This window comes from Sceloporus occidentalis, unplaced genomic scaffold (genome assembly GCF_023333645.1).
Source record: "Sceloporus occidentalis isolate IW3139 unplaced genomic scaffold, rSceOcc1.0.p SCAF_15, whole genome shotgun sequence".
Lineage (NCBI taxonomy): Eukaryota > Metazoa > Chordata > Lepidosauria > Squamata > Phrynosomatidae > Sceloporus > Sceloporus occidentalis.
In genome coordinates, this window is record NW_028316995.1 from 12,677,189 (window position 1) to 12,701,679 (window position 24,491).

The 24,491-nt window shown below is 39.9% G+C and overlaps 1 protein-coding gene across 7 annotated transcripts in view; it reads right to left on the bottom strand.

The window, feature by feature from the left end:
- Positions 1-24,491, bottom strand: part of LOC149303264 (EH domain-binding protein 1-like) — a 174,448-nt gene that overhangs the window by 79,379 nt on the left and 70,578 nt on the right. For all 7 annotated transcript variants that reach the window (XM_089481486.1, XM_089481485.1, XM_089481484.1 and 4 more), the window contains 2 exons: positions 8,932-9,110; positions 8,150-8,198 (listed from right to left, as the gene is read on the bottom strand). In XM_089481486.1, coding sequence (XP_089337612.1) covers positions 8,150-8,198; positions 8,932-9,110 — 228 coding nt within the window. The remainder of the gene's footprint in view (positions 1-8,149; positions 8,199-8,931; positions 9,111-24,491) is intronic.

Sequence of the window (24,491 nt, forward strand, 5' to 3'; positions counted from 1 at the left end):
CCCGAAAGGACTGGTAGTCTTGATTGGAGGTTGAGGGCCTGTAGGACTCTGTCTCTTGGAGCTCTGTAATAATTCGACCTGAAACGAGGTGGTCCTTTCCCCTGAGGTAACCAGTGCTTGTCCCCCGTGGTGGATTCTAGGATCGCGTCGAGATCGCTGCCGAAGAGGTGGCTCCCCTGGAACGGAATGCTGCACAGCTTGTGTTTAGAGGCATTATCTGCAGACCACGACTTAAGCCAGAGAGCTCGCCTAGAAACCGCTGAAAGCGCAGTGGCTTTAGCAGACGTACGGACTGATACAATGGAGGCATCGGAGATGAAATCAACTGCTAAGCAGGTGTCGGACAGGTTTCTTGCGACCTGCTCAGTCCCTGGAATAGCTGCAAGGTCTTCCACCGCCTGTTGGAGCCAGATTTTAATGGCTCTAGAAGTTGACGCCATAGCAATAGCTGGACGAAAATTCGCCGCTTCTGCTTCAAAAGACCTTTTGGCGGCATTCTCAGCCCTCCGGTCCATGGGGTCTTTGAAATGGGACGCGTCCTCCAACGGAATGGCTTTCGGGACTTCCCAGGCCTCAGAATTCTTATTATCGAAAGGAAAAAGCTTCTTGGTTCTGGAGGATGTGAAGAATCTCCTGTCAGGATATTTCCACTGCTCCGTTATAATGGCAGAAAGTGAATCGTGCACTGGAAAGGTCTGCGGTTTCCTAGAGTGACCCTGAAAAGGATTTGGTTTTGCAACTGGTATGTCATCCTGTAGATTCAGAGTAGATCTGACTGCAGAGATGAGTTTCCCTGTTTCTTCGACTGGAAAGAAAAAGGTTTCTTCTTTAATCTCCCCGTCCTCATCAGAAGACTGTGGGTCATTCGACTGGTAGTCATATTCAGAAAAAAGAAGCCGAATAATCTTCCGGGTTATCTGGGAGATAATTTGGTGGACCCTGCTGGTAAGGTTGTTGCTGGGGTACAGGTGCCTGAGAGGAGCTTGCCATGGCTCGAAAACAGTCAAAGGTAGACTGAAGTTCCCCCTTCAACCAGGAGGTAAATTCCGTTGTGGAAACTTCTTTAGGCCGAGAGCAGAAGTTGCACGTTTTGGCCGAAGGGTCATTTTTTGCAGGTCTTTTTGCAGGATGAGCAGGCTTTGTGTTTCGTCTTTCCCACAGATTTCCTATGTGGGGAGGCTTCAGGTGGGATATCCTGATTTTTATCAGACATGACTGAGGAGAAAAAACACAAGCTGTAACCGCAGAAAACAATGGCATAGGCAACGTAAAACTTCTTCCAAGCCAAGAGGGCAACACCTACTTGAAATGGCAGAAAATAATCCTCAGGCACAATAGCAGAGAAGTAGATGCAATACTACAGCACAGAAACGAAGAGCAAGGAAAGATCTTACCCATTCTGGCGTTTTATACAGAGGCATTTAGGTTCCCAGGACCGGAAACCTCACATCCGGATATTCCCAGCCAATTGACCTCTCGTGACCCCGGGTCGCTGCACCGGAAGTGAAGCCGATTGGAGATATGAACGTGTGCTGAGAAACCGGCACAGCCGGCTAGAGATCTCCTCCTGCCGTGCCACACTCTGAGGATTCCCCGGGACGGAGTGAACCGGAGCCCGAGGATACACATCCCAGTTGAGCCCCCTGGGCTGTGGGCAGAGCCGAACGAGGGCTGAGCCTCGTGTGCGTTGCCGCGATAAACGCAAAGTTGCAGCCTCCGAGGCTGCCGCACGAACCCTGGATCCACACGGGACCTCTGCCGGGTATCAACAAGGATGCCCCCCCGGGGCTCCGAAAAAATAAAAAAAGGAAGTAGAGGTAAGCTTCAGCCTAACCGCTACCTGAGTAGGGCAGGAAACAACACTGGGGAGGAAGGGGGAGGTCTCTTTTTTTTTTATAGTATTTCCTGCCCTACCTGGTAGACGGAGCCTTCTTCTCATGTGCCACCTGGAATGGCAAGGAAATACCAGTTAATTGCAATAAATAATATTATATGAGGTATTGGAATTCAATGTTGAACATAGTTGTCACTATCTTTCTGCTGGGACAAAGCTATTGTGAAATTAAAAATCGGTTTTTCTTAAAGGTGCAGTTCCACCTACTGCTCCATCTGACAATTTAAAATTAAATGCAACATTAGAAATATCATTAATAGTGCTGCTGAATGCCGAAACTCTTCCAAGAAATAATTATTTAGTCATGGAAAATTATGCTTTATTCGTAAGTTTACCAGGAACACTTATGTGACACAAAAGAAGGCACTGATTGCTTGCCATGGAAACTGGAAAACAGTTTATTAATAGTTTTTGTAGTATTAGCTGATTAAATATTCAGAATAAAAATAACATGATGCATCTGCTTAACATACTAGAACGTGTATTTAATGTTATACATAGAACCGCGACAGAATTACGTGAAGGTGTAACTGCTGGATATCAGTATAAGAAGTTGTCCAAAATCTGTATTTGTTGACCAGTGAGATATCAGCCTTTATTCATCTTCTGACCAATGTTGACTGAAGTTGACATTTTAATTACGGAGGGATAATTTTCCCAATTGACTTGGCGTACACATCAGCAGGCGCGCACACAAGTATGCTCCCCTGTGCATTCATTGGAGCCGGGGGCACGAGAGGTTATCAGGGAAAAAGTGTGTAAAAGCAGGAAAGAAATCAGCAGGAAGCGGCTCACTTACTGCTGTCCCCGTCATGCCGGGGTCTGTAGGGTGATGACAGAGAGTACAACCGCACAATAACGGGAACTAATTACATTTTGGGAATTGGGAATGTTATACCACCAGTGAAAGGATGTAAACCAAGACAGCAATACAAAGATTGTGTTCCCTATCCACTTACCCAGAATCCCACTGGCATTGCATCGAGGCTCTGCGTGTCCACAATGGGCTCCGGAAATATACTTTAGTAAATGGAGACAAATATCCCCAGGACGTAGGATACAGACTATGCATTTAATATTATATATTAATGTATATGGTAAACACCAGATCCCAAAATTGCCCCTAGAACACGCGGCCGAAAAGAAAATCCACATACCATGGGTAGTGTTTACTAAAAATTGCAACCTTAACTTAAGATGCTAATAAAAAATATGTATAGAGGTTTTGCGCCTGTTGATTCATGCACACCAACCCCGGTTTTCTGTTTTCTGAGAAATTCAGATAATTGAAGCTTCTTTTTAAAGCAGCAGCCAATCAGGAAGAGGGATGCCAGAGGCAAGCTGGGTAAATCATCTTCTCAGGCACAAATATGAAAGTTCTGACATATACATGTACATAACATATAGGTCATAGGTCATGTTTAAGCGGCTGAACCTTGGGGTTTTGTTAAGCAATGCGTTTATCAGTAAGAATTAAAGGGATCACCAAATCTCTACGTGAGTAATCTGTTTTATATAAACCAGGTTTTTTTTGTTTGTTTGTTTTTAAACTTAACAGGTCTTCGGCGTCTCCTCACATAATAGCAGATGGGTCGATCAACATCACCATTACAACAGATGCACCTGTGCTAATGACAGACTCCTACAAGATCATAAACTTGCCCTGCTGGTGAGGTGTATTCAATGGGCATCAGAGAAGGAATGGCATATCGAGGTAAGCCTGAAAATCAGACATTAACTCAGCGTGTAAAGAAATTGGGTGGTTTAAGTTTCAGGGCAACTGTCTGCACGAGGCTACAATGCATGTAATGGTCATGTTTTTAAAAAAAAAAATGGCCTTAGACACTCAGAGAGGGGGCAGGTTTATTACCAACCATATGGTTTGGAACATATAAACACAACCTGCCATTTCTGCAGATTTATATTTAGCTGCTGGGGGTGTCATGATTTAAAGTCTCTCCTTTTCTTCTTCCTTCCTACCTGTTTGCTCTTATCTCTCCTCTTTGTTCTCTCTTTTCTCTCTCCTTTCAAAATTCTCTCTTTTCCCTTTTTCTCCCCTTTCTCATCGGCTACTCTTTTCCCTCTTTTCTTTATCCGTTTTCTTTTCCATTTCCTCTTCTCTCCACATCCCTGACCTCCAGGGTACAACCACCCAAACATGTCCAGAAAACAGCTCGGCAAAAGGTGGCCACCCTAGTTCAGGGGCAAATTTAATATATAAGACAGAGCACAATGTCCACTTTGCAAATCTAAATGAGGCCAAGTCCACCACTTGAAGTGGATTAAAAAATAGGAAAAACCACAAAAGTTATTAAAGTTTACAATTATAAAGTAAAAACTGAGAACTAGAAACTAACATATGTCTGAGACAAGTCATGTGGAACTGGCCCTAAAGCAGACCAGACAGGCGTAATGACTGCTCTGTCTACTCCCATGCAGCCAATTTGGACCATAAAGCACTCTTTGCCAATGTTTTGCCAGGTTTTGGCCAATAAACAGTTTTTTGGGGCTGCAGTAAGCATCAGTAGCTTTGGTGTTTTGAGTGAAGACCCTAAACCCAGCACATCCCACTTCAGTGTGTTTCTGATATATCCTCAGACAGGGGCTATAAATCACATTTTACTTTTTAAAACACACTTTAAAGAATAAAAACATAATATTTCTGCACAATCTAACTTTCCTATTACTTAGATAGCATTATACATTTCTGAACTTATGCCTAATACTATGTGTATAATTATCCCTCCATCATTTTTATTATGACCAGCGGGTAATATTCCAGAGTTATGGTTGTAATAATGATGGGATTCTCCAGGTGACGGCCCACAGACTCCCTGGTGCTATTCCACAGAAAAAACAAAGACGCTTGTCACGTACAGACTGGATGCTGCTATAAAAAAAAGTCTAATTGTAATGCACTGTTATATGAACATTTATGGTTAAAACCACCTCACATCGTTACTGAGACTCTTCTGTGGAGCAGTGGAGCCGTCATTCAAACATGATCAATGTCAGCCTCATCTATATATCTCACTTTGCAAATCTCTACCAAATGCAAATATTAAATTATATTTTTAACTAAATATGTTTGATTTACAATAAATTGTGGGGTAACAAATGACCCGAGAGTATACCAACATAAAAAGAAAGTTACAACCAATTAAAATCAATGCAATATTCAGCTGAAATATTTTTTGCACAATAGGGGAAATTTGATTAAATTTCAGATTCCAACTATACCTTGTCAATTGGGCCAATTTGTTTCTATGCCGCTGTCTTGATAGATTAACTGCCTTCTATGAGTGGCAACTGCGCATGCGCCATGCTTGTCTAATGGAGAAAGAGGCGCTCACGTGCAAATGGGGAATAAACAGAGACACACACTGGCACACTGTTCTGGCTGATATCTATAACATGCCGGTGAGAACGAGGCCTTATTTTTGTTGAATAAATCATGGAACGTGTAATGTGTGATGTGGTGTTGTCCATGTGAGGTTGTATTTACCTAATTTTTAGACCTGGTAAGAAACAGATGATTGTTATTGTGTCCTGATATTTAAAACCATAGAATTCAAAGAGGGTCTACTTTCTTTTTTCACATGACGACGTGTGTGTGTATGTATATATACTTATTAATATATTTATTAATATATATATATTAGTTTAATTATGCATTAGGTGGAGCCAATTATACTCTGCAGAAAAATCACACCCTTCGTAGTACATAAAGGGCATTGAGGTCAATCCACGTGCAAACTCCTGGTTAACTGAACATGTCCCTACTACTGCTTAGCTAAAGGGCATTTCATCATTGTTGTAATACTAACAAAACATACATAAAGTAATAAACAATATTAAGTTGACATTGACCCTAACATTTTTAATGCTGTAACTGAAATTTTCTGATTTTCTTTGTGAAACACCACTTGCTTACTTAAAGGAAGGGCATGCGTGAAAGCAACATGTCATTATATATATATATATCAGCAAATATGCACGAGTGTCAGTTTAAGCAGAAGTAATGCAAGCATATAAAAAGGTGTAAGTATGTAAACCCGCACAAATGCCTTAATGAGACGATACGTTGATGTACATGAATAGACTTATCACCGTAGGGTTGATGGCAGGTCATGGTGAGACCACACTAAACTGTTCCTCCTTCCACCAAGTGACTTACCCACCAATAGTCAGGCTCTGTCAAGTTGTGGGAAAGTATTTAATTTTTAAAGATGGATTTGAAATACATTTGCTGACCTTTAAATATACACGTTCACTGCTCTTGCATACGTTCTGAGCTCATAGATAACATGGCATCAGGGTAGAAAAGCTTGATCACTGTATTTGGGCCTCAGAAGAGCGATACTTAAAAAGTATGGGGTCTTTAGGTGAACTTGATACCTTTTATTGGCTCAACATGGAAAAAGTTTTACACAAGATGTCAGAAGGCTCTTCTTTAGATACTTGGCAGGTAGTGATGCATTCGCTTTACTGCAAAATGTAACAGAACATCACCGACCGTCACTCTCATAATCACGTTAATCATTAACACTGTATTATCAGGCAGGTATAAGTACCGCTGTGTATTAAATGCTGCTCTCACATGTTGGTATAGCATCGGTACCTTTTACTCACTGCTAATATGTATGCAGAAATTCAGTGAAACCGGTATAAGGGGGGGGGAACTCTGGCAATAAAACAGAGAATTTATAATTACAGTTTGGTTGAACTTGAATTAAGTGCTTGAGTAATACTTATGCCTTCAGGGGCAATCGAAGGAGACAAGCAGTGAAAATTTCGCAATAAATGCTTATATCAAATCTAAACTTAAAGAGATTCTTGGTTTCCAAATGTCATTACTATTTGGTGGAGAAGAAAGAGTTAATCCCACCGCCTGCACCCTAATTCAGTCCACCTTTAAGGAGAGCGGCATCTCGTAAGTCTGTCACCGATGCGTTGAAGACAACCGCTAATGTCACATTTAATTATGTGATAAAAATAGTGTTTAGTAAACTCTTCTGTCTGTGAAAGATCTCTGGGCTGCATGGGTTTGCAGCAAAAGGACGCTTTGCGGTCTATTTTTAAGACCGTTAAATAGTTTAAGTGCTTGTCTGTAATGCAGAGAGCGCGTAGGTTCCAGGTGAGCACCATGCCGCATTACACCGGATAAAATATATAGAATTACAAGGCTACAGAATCTTCTGGCACTCTATAAATAATAATAATAAAAAAACGTAAAAGGACAGGAAAAACAGGGAAGGGATCTAAGGTACCCACGGAGTACATGATGTACAACAAGCTGGTTCACACGGAGGCTACGTCCATAACACCCATGCCAACAGCACAGACGCATGCTCGATGTGTCTGTCTCACATTAATGGATATTTCTTTTAGAATCAACCTTCCTCTTCCTGGCTGGGCTCCTCATAACAAGGAATACTGAATTCACATCTTTTTCCCCTTATACGTAAGAATTAGTGAGGTGTAATTACAAGATTTTTTTTAATCAGAAAGTTTTGTTTAAAACCTGAAAATACAAGTTTTTTATGTAAATTATCCAGTTATATCGCAGTTAAGGCTAGTTACTATGCAACAACAATGCAGGGAGATGGGGGAAAAAGAAAAAAAACAACAATGTCTTGCAAACTAGTGAATTCTCTCTGAAAAGTGGTCTTATTACCATGGCAACCTATGGAGTAGTCCGGTTAACAAACTTTGTACCAAAATTTTATTTTTATACCTGACCCCCTATATATTGAGTCACCATGAAGGAGATGGAATACTTTATCACCATAAAAAGCATCGATGAAAAACTATAAAGTAAAACTACATGACCTTATAGCGGCACGCTAAAGGATATATGAAGAAATATTATATTTTTAGGGCGAGGTGAAGAATAAATACTGGGTCGCAGTAAATAATTAAGAAAAATATGCTTACACCTTGTTACTCACTATGGAATAAATTTTAACAAATAAAATGATTGCAAGAAAAATAAAAAGAATTTGCTTTTGACTAATTTGAACACTTTTTTTGGAATTTCTTTCAACCAAGATCCAGTTCCTTGGTTAATTTTGTTCTGTTCTTTCTTTTTTCTTTTTTTTTTTTTGTGGTTGCACAGAACTGCTAAGCCAATAAACACACTCGTCAAACTACAGGGGGCATTTATATTCTGTTTTGGGGTTCTATGATAAAGAGTTTCACTGTCACCAAAATTAAAACGTGCAGCCATCTACATTTACTGCTCCCAATTCTTACCTTTTTGTTGTTCTCTTTAATATCTTGAGGATTGAGAGACTTGTAGTCACTGAAGGAGAAAATGGTACAGAGGGTAAGAAAATAATATTTGCTAAAAAAAAATCAAATAAAATATGCATTTTTATAAGAAGCTGAATCTAAAAAAGTTGCACAATAATATCACATGGCAACTAATAATTTTCCAGCAATCCAATCAACAAAACGAACAGTGTGGAAAATTAAATTGGACAAAATATTTAAATAAATCAGATGGATATGGCTGTTCTCAGTGCCTGGAGCTTTTATGTCTAAAATAGAAGGACAGCCAAATTCGCCATGTGGTAATCCCTTGTCGTCAACGTTGAAAGAGCTACAGGCTTATTTGTCTTGTCTCATTTCAACACTAACAAAATTTTTAATAGCATCTTGAGGTCAGTACTTTCTATAGGATTAAGGCAAAAAATGTAAATGAAACTGGGGCTTAAAATGAATGAGGGGCATTGACAGTGGATTTAACTCGTTGAGGACTGAGCATTCCACAAGCCTGTGTACATATTTTTTAATGGACAATGTCACCTAAATAAATTTTACATAGTACTTTCACGGACGAGGATAAATATACTGCAGTAGCAGATCTGTAACCAAATGTGTAGCACTTCAATAAGGAAAACATTTCTTGTGGCAATATACTGCGGCACAACATGGAAATGTAAACTACGGGACGGCATTATATGGCAGAGGATGTAACTCAAAATATTATTTGTTATTTCATTAAATATTGAATGAGTTATGTGTCTACTTACATCAGATCTGGTCTGAAGTGGTGTAATATAGCACAAAAAGCCAGGCCATTCCTCCACGATGTGGTAAAATTGGTAATTTTAACTCCTCTGTATGACTTGGTAACCTCCTTACACCAAACGAGCAATGACTGGCTTGCATTGGATTGTCGACCGAGAGTAGGACTTGGTAATGGACTTGGCTGAAAATTGACAGAAATAAGAATTGGGTTAAAAAAGTGATGACACTAAAAACCATGTTACAATTTGCAAATCCATTTCATGCAGCGTTATTTTTCTAACAGTCAGAACATGGACTATTTTATTATGTTCGTCTTGTGGGTCTTGACATAGACAATTATGTGGAGGGGCACACGGTGTCAAGTCCTGCTATAACAGTACCCACCCTGGTCTTATCAGTTGAAGGCACATCTATAGCCACCTGTCCCAAATATTCATCACTATATGCCATATCTATTCACCAAATGGGGCTACTCAGATATTTAATGAATTCAATAGTGAAATAATAAGCCAAACCAAACGTAACTATAAGGGGAATTATATTTCATTCACATAGTTTCCCTTCTGAGCAGGAAAAACATACTTTATACTTGGCCATCTTCTAAAGTAAAAAAAAAAAAAAGTTCCCTCTAATAATTCAGGAGATTTGTTTGCATATTATTCAGCTAACTTTATATAAACATAGACTAGATCTTCAGCCACACAAGTCCCCCAAAGAGTCATTAAAGATGGCTAGGAGCAATGACCGCAGGCGCTTAGGCTCCCCAATCACACAACAGGTACAGTTGAAGTATCCAAAATAGTAAGCAGACAGGGAGATGTGGCACCAGGGCTAGATTTTGGCACAACCCAAACGCGGACACGATTGAAACGACGTAGGCTGTGTGGTGACGGTAATACTTAGAAAATATATAAATGTTGCGCATCGACCAGAAAATATTGTATGCTACTCAGATTTAATGCAATAATGACAACTTGCAAACACAAAATGGGTCATATGCATACACGCTAAAGAGTAGAGAAAGAACGGCAGCCTATGCACTAGGAAGGCACCCGCGTCTTTGCCTGGAATATTCTCTGTTTGGGGTGCACTTGTTTGTATTTTTGGTAAATGATTTAGGGCTTTTGAATCATACACCCAGGATTTCTATTATCCGTTGTATGTTATGTCCTATACCTTCATATAAGTTTTGGTGACGCATCGGAATTAGTGTGTCCTCCTACATGTCTTATTGACGGTCACATTTAGAGCAGCTTTTCAAGATACTTTAACTCACCTGACAGATGTTCTATTCTATTGACTGATTGACTGGTGATCAGGTATGCAGAATTTTTTTTTTTTTTTTTTTTATGAGAACAGCAATGCAATGAGCCAAATACCAAACCTTATTTACTACTGAATGGAGCTTAGCTTCATAAGGTGTCACACCTTTGGCAGGAGTACAAGTCATTTGTGACTTTCCTTAATAAATACATTATACCATTAAAGCACTTAATGTGGTTATATCTGCCGCAGATTATGGAAATAATCTAAAACACTTTTGTGTATAATGCATACAAGGCTCCCAGAGGGGTGAGAAAAGATGCTAATGTTTGCTTGTGTTCTGTTACACGGTTACCGATCGAAACTACGTACGGCATCTACGTTAGCGGGAGCCACTTGGAAGATACATCTTACTCGGCAGAGATACTGGTTGATCTCCAAACCCAGACCTAAAGCTTTTGATGTCGGTAAGGGACGTTTTGTAGCTGTCAAGTTTCAGGGATAATTTCATCTAGAGACAGCCGGCAACAGTGAACCCTTGCCTTCGGCGTGCCCTCTTTACCGATACGGCAGTGCAAGCCCCAGACTTGTGTCTGGACAAAATTATGCTGAAAGAAACCGCCTTGTTAACAATTTTAACACTCCAGGCACTGTATGCAACTGTATAAGTGAAGCACGCCCTTCCCAGAATGAAATCACGCAGAATTATCCTTTCAATCACAATAAAGTGACAGTCTATAGAGAAATATGCTTCGGCTGTAAGAACTCCTTTAACCGGCTGCTGTCTCTTTGATGACAACAGGAAGATGACACTTCAAAAACCAGATTCCCGTGTTTACTGTAAGGTTGTCATTGACAACTTTACTACACTGAAGCATTTAACCCTTTAGTATGGTTGACATCATGTGAAGTACGGGATATTACGAGTAATTATTTTTAATAATTCACATAACTCGATAACAACTTAAAACAGATTTCCTGAACAATTGGGGGGGGGGGGATTACTACAAAAAAAATTTCTAGATTAAAGGACAATGGATAAAAGTGTCATAAATGTACAGTTGCTGTATGTGACTGTGGGTTGTTCTAGATGCAAACGCCTCTTGTGCACCCCAAATAAAAACTGGAGTGCCAAAAACTAGCAGGCAGCTGGCTAACATAAGACAGATAGCATAGACGGCTACGTAGTTTGGGCAGAAGATGTGGAAATGTAGTTTACGTGCTCCTAGCACGATGCATTCTATGTCAAATATTAATAACTTAAAACCAGCTGAACCGATAAACACGCAAGGTGTATGGTTGCTTATTTTGGACGGTTCCACTTTATTTAAGCAATGAAATTAAAACCCTACGTCTGTGTATACACGAGCGAGAGGCTTACAGCACACTTGTAGCACAGACTTAAAGCCATGGAGTTCGATATATTTCTTGTTAAGAGCGATAAATGAGTCAGTAGCTATCTGCGTTGTCTCGTTCCCCTCTCTCTCTCTCTCTGTCACTAAGTGGTTTAATGCAGTTTAACATGAAACTGCTTGACAGCCAGACTTCACACTTTTCTGTAATAATCGAGGACTGCTTTACACAGAGAAAATAGCAGAGAAAACAGGCCAAAACTTACTAAAAATAGAAAGGAGAGCCCTTGAGGGAATTACGGACGCCTTGGAGGGAGCGCAGAAGACTAAGGATGCCCCCGCTTGGAAGATATAAAGCACTGCAGCATAGACGCAGCGTGTCAGAGCTTGTGGGAAGACATAAGAAATACCACAAAGGCAATCATACAATCTTAATGACATTTGGACGAATACACATTTTGTCTGAGGTAAACTATGAACCTGGCCAAACTCAGTTGAGCGTTTACACAATAAGTCAGCAGCTTACTCAAAGTCTGATACTGTATAGTAATTCCTCCCCAGCTACAGACTTCCCAACCTCTACACCCATTTTTACAATAATTCGCCACTGCAGTCAAATAAAACTACTGCTGGAACACACGGGCCTCCTATATCTGTCAACTCCCATCACTCCCATCACACGAAGAATCTTACTACCTAGCAATTTTTAAACTACATAATGCAGGCAACTCCGATCTTAAAGTGACACTATAGACCAAAACACGCCAAGACACATTAAAAATAAAATTAATCTTATACGGCACTCATAGCACCTGAATCTTATATGCAAAGTAGAAACTAATTCATGTATGTAATACGATTTCAGAACATGTTAAATCGTTATATATAAGTGGCCGTTAACAAATAAATTGAATACATTTATCTGTGAAATGAGTTTACAATAAAGTGGTTTAGATGCTATTAATATCCTGTTGCTTCGTACGACCTGTTATATATAGCCTCATATATTATAATAAAGACTTGTGACTTGTGGGATTGTCATTGATAAATCATTTAAATATCAAAAATATGATTCAGGGTTTGACAAAATTTATGTAGAAGTTAGGATCTAGACAGATGATACTCTTGATATTCTTTAGCAAAAAATTAAAGTCAGGAGCTATTTATACATATCATAAAAAATGGTTACGCACGGAAAGGGATTCTTATACTCGCGGTGTAAATGAGACAACTTTGAGAAACCTCAAAAATGAACCCTTTAGTTGTCCATCATTAAGTTTTTTATTGCAGTAACTCAATGCTGGTGGCAACCAAATGGTTGTAAAAATGATGCCTAAATGCCATGCCTTCTGGGCCCCAAAGTTCTAGCGACAAACAAGTCATCCGAGTTCAAGCAGGGATTCCACGCATGATTTACCAGTCTGAAAAAACAGAGATGTTCAGATATCATTAAACCAGAGCATTTAATTACAGCAAAATTCGGCACAGCAGTGTGTGTGTGTGTTACGGCTGCAACAACTAACCGATAATATTCGATAATGAAAATCGTTGCCAACGAATTTCATTATCGATTAGTTGAATCGATTTTTATCGATTATAAAAGTGACTCACGGCAGCAGCTCCTACTTACAGTCCCTCCCTGCAGTAACTCTTAGTCAAATCTCCGTTTATTGCCAGAATGTAAAAGATGAGCATACAGCGTAACAATACACAATGTATCATGCAGCATCTCCCTGCAGTAACGCTGACAACTGGCCCCGCCCCTTCCTTTCTCCCAGTCTCACATGGCTAAAACACTCATGTAACCAAGTATAAAATTAATATTTGGGCTGCTGAAACTTACAGGAGGTGGGGGTTAATGGGGTCTTTAAGGTTAATTTAATGCTGAGGACTGAGGGTTAATTTAATTACTTTAATAAAGTTAACTTAAGGTGCAGTTAGAGGTAAAGGTGGGCAAACTAAGGGGGATCTAAATCCCGGGGCAGTGAAGATTAACCCTGTATTTATTTAGAAAAGTATGGTGTCAGTATGATGCGAACGAGTCTGTGAATCCATGAAGGCACTATGGCATATCTGGGAGTATACGGCATATCTGGGAAGAGAACGGAGTGACATATCTGGGGGTATAAATGCATACTGGGGTATAATGCATATCAGGGGGGCACAGTGGCATATAGGGGGTATACGGCATATAAGGCATATGTGGGGAGGGCAGAGTGGCATATAGGGTATATAAGGCATATGTCTGGGAGGCAGTGTGGCATATCAGGGGAGGACAGAGTGGCATATCAGGGGGAACAGTGGCATATCTGGGGAAGACTGAGTGGCATATCTGGGGCTATAAGGCATATCTTAGGAGGCAGTGTGGCATATCTGAGGGTAAGTGACATCTGGAAAGCAGTGTGGGAAGCCTGGGCTCAAATGTGCATAACTGGGGGGGGGGGGGGGGTTGGGAAATAAAAACAAGAAATGCATTTTATCAAAGTTTTTTTTTATTCTGCTGTTTGTTTTTAAAATTCTGTTTATTAAAAAAATTTACATTCATTTTTTTATCCGATTAATCGAAAAAAATAACCAGCCAACTAATGAAAATAATTGTTAGTTGCAGCCTAGTGTGTGTGTAGAATTTTATGTATATATCTATATATATCTATATATATATATATATCTATATATATATATATATATATATATATATATATATATAGTAAAGATGTGTCAGTGCGGTTAGCTTCTTTCAGTATCCTACATTTTTATAATGCACATAACACGGTAACTTTGAACCCGATAGTCAGCGACAGAGAAGCTGATACATTATAAACACACATTATATATATTGCAAATCCACCTTATAAACACATGCCAATAACAGGCACTTGGCACATGATTTATTTGATGATTCACCGCCATTAAGTTATTCCTCTGCGTTGGTAGCAGTTGATGGGTCCTGGCAGCCTTAAAAGAAGAGGTAAGGTGACTTCAGGACAATCATGAATTAATTCTGCCTTGCATGTCTCGGAAAAGCTGGAAACATGCAAAGCTGGGTGTGCTTGAAGAACGTATTGAGGGACCTGCTGGTGGTGTCAGGTCTACTGACACACAGATACTGAAACACACAATATTCTTCTTTTAGAAACCTTAATCAATGGCAAATACCTGACAATGGGTCACAAAATCACATAAAAAGTAATTAAAAACCCAACCCCTTAACCACTGCCCCAACACCAAACAGACCCCCACACACCATGTGAAACCCAAGCCATGAAATATATAAACAAGAAGCAGAGAGCATTCCACCGACAGCTCTCACTTTCCCCACAATACATATTAATAACTAACGGCAATGCCTCCAGCTTAGACATTTATAGGCTGGAATCAGAATAAACAGGCTCTACAAGGATGGCCGGTACTGCCTCCCATAATTCTGAGCAAAAATGCATTGATAAATGCATTTTAAATCTATTTCGACAGCATAAAATGGATAGAACAGCTTAAATCTATGACTGAGCAAGTAAAGACAGGTTCTTAAATGCACAAAATGCAGTCAGAAACAAAACCGGCTGCCTGGATGAGAGGGGAGGAATCACATACTGCTTTACCTTAACACTGTTTGAATGGCCGAACGGCTTGGAGGCTCCGTTTTGCAATCAGCACATTGAGAATTATTCTTTTAAAAGACATATCCTGTGCGTGAAAAGGTTGCTGGACTTTCTCAGGTAGCCAAAGGATCAAACATGCAAGTTACAGGTTCTGATAACACATGTGAGACCCCCAAAGGAAAAGTATACCAAAGTGTCTGAATCAAGCAGAAGCATAAGTGCCAGCCCGGTAATATGGCAACGGAAATTAAAATGCTTAATAAAAAGTTTTAAAATCCCCTTAACCTGGATACTTAATGACAATTAGAAACAACAGTATGTTTAGAACAATTAGGTACAGAGTTTCCAAACATCCATCAGATTATACTACAATTAATCAACATTGATAGTCTTCTCCCCACCCCTCAACTGAAAAGTATTTTCCTCTTACAAAATAATAGCTTCAGAAAAACACACACTCTAGGCCAGGGGTGGGCAATTAATTTTCCCATGGGGCCACATGAGAAATTGGAATGGTTTTAGAGGGCCAGACCAACATACGAAGGCTCCATGCACATTGCCGTAATGGGGCCGTATTCCAGCCGCCCGATTTGCGGCCAGAATACGGCCGCCATTGAAAATGAATGGCGCTGTAATACGGCGCGGTGAGCAACCGGTGTTTCACCCCGTTTTACGGCGCGGCCCCCGTGTCTGCCAATGGAGAGGGGAGCGGTAAGGAGCACTCCCATCTCCTCTCCGCAGCAGCACGCCGTAGTTTCGCCTGGGTTACGGCCCGGGCGAAACTACAGCAGTGTGCATGAGCCCTTAACTTCATTCTACCAATACCTGTATACTGCATACATATACTATCCCTTCTTAAAAAAATGGTAAATGACGAGCGTGGAACGATTGTCCTGGCACTCCCCAAGGTCCGCAACGAGCATCCTGGCACTCAGAAGTTACAGTGGCATCACTTACTCAGCATCGGGAAGCAGTGAAACTACAAACTCCGAAGCCTTGTCCATTTTGTTAACTTATGTGCTGTTTAATAAAGTTATTCAAGCCTACGTTATTGGTAGAGGTGCTTGAATAAGTAAGGCCTGAATAACTATTAGCACAGCACAGAAGTGAACAAAATGAACAAGGCTTCGGAGTGCATAGTTTCGCTGCTTCCCGTTGCTGACACCGGACTCATTGGTGAGTCACCAGGACACTCTTTGCGGGCCGGTCCGAGCTATTCAGCGGGCCGGATGTGGCCCGCGGGCCGTGCTTTGCCCAGGTCTGCTCTAGGCCAAACTCTCCCAAAGGGAATTCCGGTTTTATTTTATGGTAAGAACAGGCTGAAGACACAAACTGGAGACAGGGAGGAACATGCATTACAGAAGATCAGAGAAAAGAGGATATCTAGAAGAAAGATGGGGAGTAAATTCAATTCTTATTGTATAGCTATACATTAGGGAAAGCGGAAACTCTCCTCTGTGTAGAATGTTAAGCCAATTGTAATAGGAGTCGTAGTTTAAATATTATTTTGTATTAAGGATGTCATCATAAAGGCATACCAACCCTTCCACGTTCTAGTGTTCCTCAAACTTCACTAGGCTTTCAACTCCTTCCAACTACTCTACCAACAAACTATGGCAAATGATGTATTCCTGGGGGGGTTCATTTCACATATAACGCAGCATAACTATTATATGCAAGGAGGGAAAAAGATCTGGTAGCAGCCGCCTCCTGGCATCGACACGTCTGTTAAGAGATTAGCATGGAAGAGAACATGAATACCTAATAAGATCCTTACAGCCTCGCCGTTTAAGTGTCAATTATGCTATTCTCACAAGGCATTTCGCTTATAATCTTTACTTTGTCAAAGGGCTAAAAAATGAATTTAAATTGGCGTGAAAAATGCTTGTAAAAATGTAACTGCTAAACCGGGATACAGACGGTTTATTACTACCGACGTAGTGGGTGCGGGGAGCATTTCACTTAAGTGTCCAGCTTCTGCGGTGGGTAACCGGCTAAGACAAAGCAAAACTATTCAAAGAACATCTTGAGAAAGGAAATGCAACATGAAGGAAAGGCACTTGGCCCTTAGAAAATTCAGGCTTCTGAAATTGAGACTCATAGCTGAAAACACCGACTGTACTCAAGGTAGACTGCTATAGCATACAAATGTATCCGTCTTACCAAAACGCACTCTCAGTTTCCATATGTACTAAGATATCATTGGAACCCACAATTACAGCATTTTTCTCACCAAATTAGGACTATAAATTATTTGCTTCATAACATTAAATGCTTTTTAAAAACTGTAATTAATTGGGAATCCTTACACAGAGGACATCATTTTGTTCATCAAAGTATTCCGTCTGGCTACCACCTGTTGCCTTCTTGTCTTTTATAGTTAATTAAACTCAAGTATAGTTTGTACTTTTTTTGAAATCTGTCTCATTTTGTTGATTTCAAAGCACGGAGCTATTTTTAAGATCAGTGAAAAGACTAAGGGGTAGCAAATTGTGTCAATACAAGCATATTCAAAACTCATGGACAGATGCAATCACCCGATTGGGTTGGCTTTTGGCGCATGGAGAGCATGAAGAGCTCATCACTGAGTACACTTTAGCTTCATATTCTCAGATTGGTCGATCGGCTCATTTCACCTGTAACATACGTTTATCACAACATTGATCAAGGCTACGAGAGCTATGGGGCCTGTCTCTGTGGTCTTGGCAGGGAGCCATGTTTTAAAAGGTTTGATATGTCCTCGGGCAATAGCTTAACTTTCACACATACTTGCTGTTGGGACTTGTGAAAACCTCCACCGACAGATAATATGCATCTCTGCAATTTTACATTGCTGGAAAGCTTGCCTTTCAACCGAGTTCTAGGTTAAGATGTCTTTTCATCATCCGATAACTCAAAACATATATTGAGCATGCATGCAAAAGAATATGGTTAGTTGCTTCAGTCAAGTCGGAACTCGTAAGTGTTATTTTATTCACAAAAATTGTATGTACAACATAAAACACTACAGGAACTAAAGTACGTGCTTTTGGATGTAACAGATGAATGACCTAAGACGGATATTTGCACAATCTTGACGTGCAGCTAAGACACAAAGTGCCTGCTCGCAAAGTGTTAATATGCCTGTCTGATTCGCTCTACTCCAACTGAAGAAACCTGAAAAAAGGACAACACAAGGAAGGTAATTTTATCTGAACCGCACGTTAGTAAAAAGAGTATTAACTCCAAAGTATATCAGTTACTAGTCAGATCACTCATCTTCTCAGGGGTCTGTGGCAGCTCCACTGCCACCCAACAGATGCTAATGTCTCTACATCTACACCCCAGAACTCAGCGACTGTAGAAGTACATCATATGCATGGTCATATTTTGGGGAATTTTGCATACGATCAGTTTGTCTTTGTTAAGTTTGCAGTTTTCCTAATGGTAATTGTGCTACGGAATCTGCTGGGACTCTATAAATAAAATGTAATTCATTTTAACTTAAAACCAAGGCTACCGAGAGCTGATTTCACTGCATGCAGCAGCACCCAGCCTTAACACGAGCCAGACGGCTGGATTCTAGAATTTTGCACAATCCTGGCATACCTGAGAACTCTTACTTACATGAAATGGGTAAATAAGAATATTCTCCAGTTTACATTTTTTTTTATCCTGACAATTTTATAATGGGTATATTAAATAGTTAACTGGATTGATTAGCATCCCAAATCCCACATTTTATGGTATTACCCTTATTAAATTGACATGTTTTCTTCAGATGGAAATAACCAATATGCATGCATCGGTATAGCACTTATCTGTATATCAACACCTCTTAACGGTTTGCCACAAGAGCGGCAAAGTCCACGGCATTAAGTGCTTTGCCACCCGGTAAGCCCTCTCCGATCCTGACAGTGCAAGCTAAGGTTAATGAGGCGACGGGCTGTAAGCCGGGTCCAGTTTTTAAAATCATTTTTAGAATGTAAGGTAGAGGAGACCTGAAGAAATCACTCATCTGCCTTCTGCATTCTTCATATCCACATTTGGCTTTACTTAGTTAGCAGTGGAAATGGCTTATCTATAATAAAAAGCTATTCGGATGTCATGGTTACCACATGAAAGCACACTAAAGCCCACAAATGGATCCGTGCCAAATCTGGGAACATAGTGCGATAGACTGGCGGAGCATAGCCTGCTCAACACTGCTTGGTGGGTTCCTCCCTATTCAGACTTTTCTACTGGGATCATCATAACGGATGGAGGTCCGTAGATCAATGAAAAGCAGAAGAATGTAAAGTGGAACTAAGAGCGGCAACAGGCATCCCTCTTCTCATCGTAACGTATGGACTTTCAACTCCATCACAGAGCTTTTCAAACAAGGCTCCCCGTTTTATTTAATCAACGGTTCTAGTTACTTTAGCATTTAGTCAGCAATATGTCATGTGCATTACATCATTACACACGCTACCCTATTTACCTTATAAAATGTTCTATCCTGATACTTTCAAGCCACAAATAGATTGTTCTATTTATAGAAGCGCCAGTAAATTCCATAGCCCTATTACAAGAGGAAATTGAGACCAAAAACTTGAAAACTCACTATATACTAAATAGACCACCATCAGCGGCCCATGTCCTTGGCCGAACACACCTAATAAAGGCTTATAAGCCGGGGGTCAGGAAAGAAGCAAATGCATAGGGAGATTCTGGAGAACCCCTCCGTAAATTAACAAGAAAACCCAAATGAAAATTTAAAGGGACCACTTAGCTATCATACAAATTAATGTGTATGTGATGGCCAGAGGGTCCTGCAGTTGCAAGCTTACATTATTAGGAATTGTGATTGGAACAAAACTGTTTCACCTTACAATAAATACTATTAGAGCTTAAAAACTCTGATTATGCTTTAGAAGGAAAGTGATCAAATATACTAAGAAACCCCTTCAGAATAATCATACATTTATATTAAAATAAAATACTGAAATGCCATTATGCTTTGCATCCCCTTTACATATACGAGCGCAGACCTTGCATTTAGGCAGAAACACATCAACAATCCTCCCACGTTCAACGTTGGCAACATTTGTTGCCTATTCCCCATTGTGGAAAATTCCTGCCTTAATCCTATTTGACTTTATTCATGCAAAGGTCAATGTGAATTCTACAAATGGAGAAGTGATGCATCTGCTCAACACATTTGGAAAATGAATACATTTCCAAAATCTGAAATTTGCCGCATATGCACCTTATGCAGCCAGACTGTATATTTTAAGGGGGACCAACATGAACCTCATAAATGGAAGAGACAGCTAACAGCAGGTAACATTTTCAGAGCAATTATACAGACAGCATCGTTAAGTGTGTGTCTGCGTATATATATATATATATTTATTTACTCCATTTGCAAGGGAACCGCGCAAAATTAAGTGAACGTTAATATGATGACTGGTGCGCCCCTTTAAGACAACCTAATCAGAACACTCAAACGCCTTTTTGGAATTTCAGGACACCATAGGGACACAATATGTATATAGGTTGAACTTGATGGACTTTGGTCTTTTTTCAACCTTATGAACTATGTTACTATGGCTCATTGTGATATTGCTAAAGCCTTGCTAAGGGAGGATGTTACATTTCTGTTTAGTTAATAAAATGTTACACTGGATACATTCCGTCACAAACCCAAACCTGTATTTTCAACTCAATGGTAGTCATTTTGAAGGCCCAAACCCAGTGAGCTTCCCCTGCAATAAAGGGCTTAATCGGGCCTGCGTAATAAACTGTTAAAAAGATCTCGAAAATCACTACACATTGCACACCTGCTTGCAGGAGAAAACTCACCACGGTTGGCCCTTCATATCTCATATATGCCAACTAGAGTACACATCATGTGAGGTTCATTTATCTGCATACTATGGATTATTTGAACCATACATTGCCAATAACAGGGTAATACCTAAGCATTACTAGTAGGTTCATTTGAAAGGCAGGTCATATTGAAAAAAGGAGAAGCTTATTACATAGTATATGAAATCCAAAAAGATATAAATTTGCAGACAAGAAGAAAAAAAGCCCATGTTTCATCACCACCTTCACTGTCACCTCCTTCCCTAAATCCTTTAAGAGTCCTCTGGGGTCCCTGCTGACGTTATTTGACCCTCGGTACCCCTGCTCTCTACGGGACCCATTATAGAGACTTCTGTATGTAGGTCTGTTCAAGTTTTGGCACACAAACAGAAAAAAACCTCTCCCGGAACCCTCGAAAATGTGTACTGCAATATCTATCTGATACTGAGCAGGTTAGCAAAGTTTTCATTCCAGGCTCACTCTGGGAGAAAGATGTAAAAGGGGAAATGTAAGATAACACAATTCCGCGTATCAGCTTCACACACATACACCCATGCAGTGGAGCACAACTCCATTCTGCACACCGGCCACAATGCGTGAATATTCAGCTTGGGCACAAGACACTCAATGAAAAAAGTCATTAAACATTCATTAAAACTTTTCAGCCACGGCCTACAGTTTCACGGATTTGCTTAGTTCACGAATCATACCAGAATTTCCTTACAATGAGATCTCTTGTCATGAATCGCACGGCAGATTGTTTATTTTGGAACTTCCTAAAGCACCGGGCAAAATATTTATCACTTTTCTGTAACTCACAAGAATTTTTTTATTATTATTAAAACATAAAACAAGGTATCCCTACCTGTTTCACTGCGCTTTAATCTCACAGGGGGAGAGTTTAAAAAAGTTTGCAGGCTGTAAAGCCGACTGAATTAACAGTAATTGGGTGATCCATAGCGGCACAGTAAGAGAAAGCTATCATTCTTGATTCATCAGATACTAGAATCAGGAAGAACTATGTAAACAGCCCGAAACGAATGAATGTAAAGCACACCTAGAAAGCTATAACTTATGTTTTAACACGACAGGAATGCATATACATAGGGACTTAAGTACTCCAAACACACATAGCTGATCGTCTTATATTTATTTTATTCTTGAGTCATAGACTTTCCCCTCAAGGCATCTCTCATCTGTTCTTTAACCTATCTGTGCCGTACTAATCCATCGTGTTTTTACCTTGTAAGTTAATGTAAATTATTTCGGAGCACAATCCTCTATTGCTGCAATAAATCTTTACAGCAGACTGGGATGATCTGAAAAGCTGCTAATTACCGCAAAGCATTTGGCAGTATTTACAAACAAGCTGGAACCTTGGCTTCGGAAAAATACATTACAGGATAAGGGTTTCACAATCGCATATTGCTGCTCTGGTTAATTGTTTGAGTAGGAGTTAGAAACAAACTCCCCATCTTTTATATAATTGTTGTGACTGTACAATGGTTTCATGCCATGCATAATTATTTCACCAAAACGTAAAGACTTTAAAAGCAAAATTAGGGGGATTAAATGATCTGATGAAAACCCAATTTAACCACATTGTGAAACTAGGTTTCGAACATGCCCCAAACCCCCTAATTAAGCCACATATACATAATTCTGCACATACCCATTCTCATGTCAAAAGTGAACTGCCAACCTAGAACCAAGCCCAACCTTTAGGCGTGTGGCGGAAAAAATTGTATTTGTTATTCTTACGCATTTATCAACATGCAGATACGTTCTGTACCCAAACACTGTCTGGAAATGATTGGCATGGCTCTAGACAGACACGTGCGACCATTATATCAGAGCAAAATCCCAGCCTAGGCCACTTGATGGCTGGTTCATGACATTTTATGAGCATTCACAGAACCGGCTACAACTGTGTGCTTCCAAGGTAGCATTATCATGTGAACTGGATTATTTCATTCTCTTGTTCCAAGAACTTGCAATCTTCCATAAAGTATAACTTTAAGAATATTAATGGAAAATAATGTAATGTTGAAAAAGTTTCAAAAACTTTTGGTGGAGAACTGAAAATAGCTTATAGAGATTTATAGCTCACACGCCATGTAATACTCACTGATCGATTAAGGCCACATATAACGCTGATTGTCAAACTCCCTACAAGGCCTGGTCAATTATGCTATTTAAAATCATGTTTATGTAAGAGAAGTGTGCATTGTATAAAATCATACAAAAGGTCATGTATGTATAAAATGCCCCATATCCATTCTCATATGAAAAAATGGCAATAATATTAATATGGAAATAAGAAAATATTAGAGAAAAAAGAAAACTGTCATGAACACAGTTCATCATAACACATTTACCCCATACTAAGAAACACTGAAATCGGGCGATTTCACCAACAGTCGCTGAACATTATCACAGACAGAAGGAGCCACCTACTGGTGCCAGAACAGAATGGGCGCTTCTTACACAGCTCTCCGTTCTTATTTATTTGTTGATTTGTTGTTATTGCCACACAATTAGGTTTTATAGTTAAACATTTACTGAGATCATACCAGCTGCTAATTAATAATGCAAAGAAAAAGAACACTAAGCATTGCTAATGTGTCAAAAGGCAAATAGTTTTTAGTTGACATTGACTTTTTATACAAGGTTACGTGAGCTTTCGGGTCCTTAGTGGTCAGATAGGTTCACCAAATACAAGGTATCAACTTCAACTTAACTGGTTAAACCTCGGGTGGTAAAAAAAAAAATCACTTCAAACAAGGGCTTCTGGTAGGAATTTTAGACCATTCTTCCTTACAGAACTTGCTTAAGCTCAGCATATTCTTAGGATATCTTATGCGAACGGCTGCCTTGAAGTCATTTCACAGCATCTCTAATGGGTTACGTCTGGGCTCTGACTGGACCGCTCCAAAAGGCAGATTTAAAAAAAACATTCTGTAGTAGACTTACTTTGCTGTTATTCTTCAGCTGCATTATCCAACTACTACTGAGCTTCAGCTGGTGGACAGCCATCCTGACATTATTCTGTATGATACCTTGATAAAAGTTGAGAATTCATTGTCCCCTCGATGATGGGAAGCTGTCCAGGTGCTGAGGTAACAAAGCAGCCCCAAACCACGAAGCTCCCTCCACCACTGGGTATGCGGTGCCTTTTTGTTTTTCACCATATGCTGTATTGCATGTTCTTCCCGAACAACTCAACCTTAGTTTCATCCGTCCACAAAACATTTTCATAGTAGCTTTGTGGAATGTTAAGGGGCTTTTTGACAAACTTCAGGTGAGCAGCAATGTTCAATGTTTTGCATATGGTAGACTCATGAACAGAGATGTTACGCAGTTACAATGATTCCTTCAAACCTTTAGCTGTTACTCTAGGGTGCTATTTTACCTCACTGTGGATTCTGCGTTGTGCCCTTGGAGTCATCTTGGCTGGGCGCCCACTTCCAGGGAGAGTAGACACAGTACTAAATCGTCACCATTTATAAACTGTCTGTA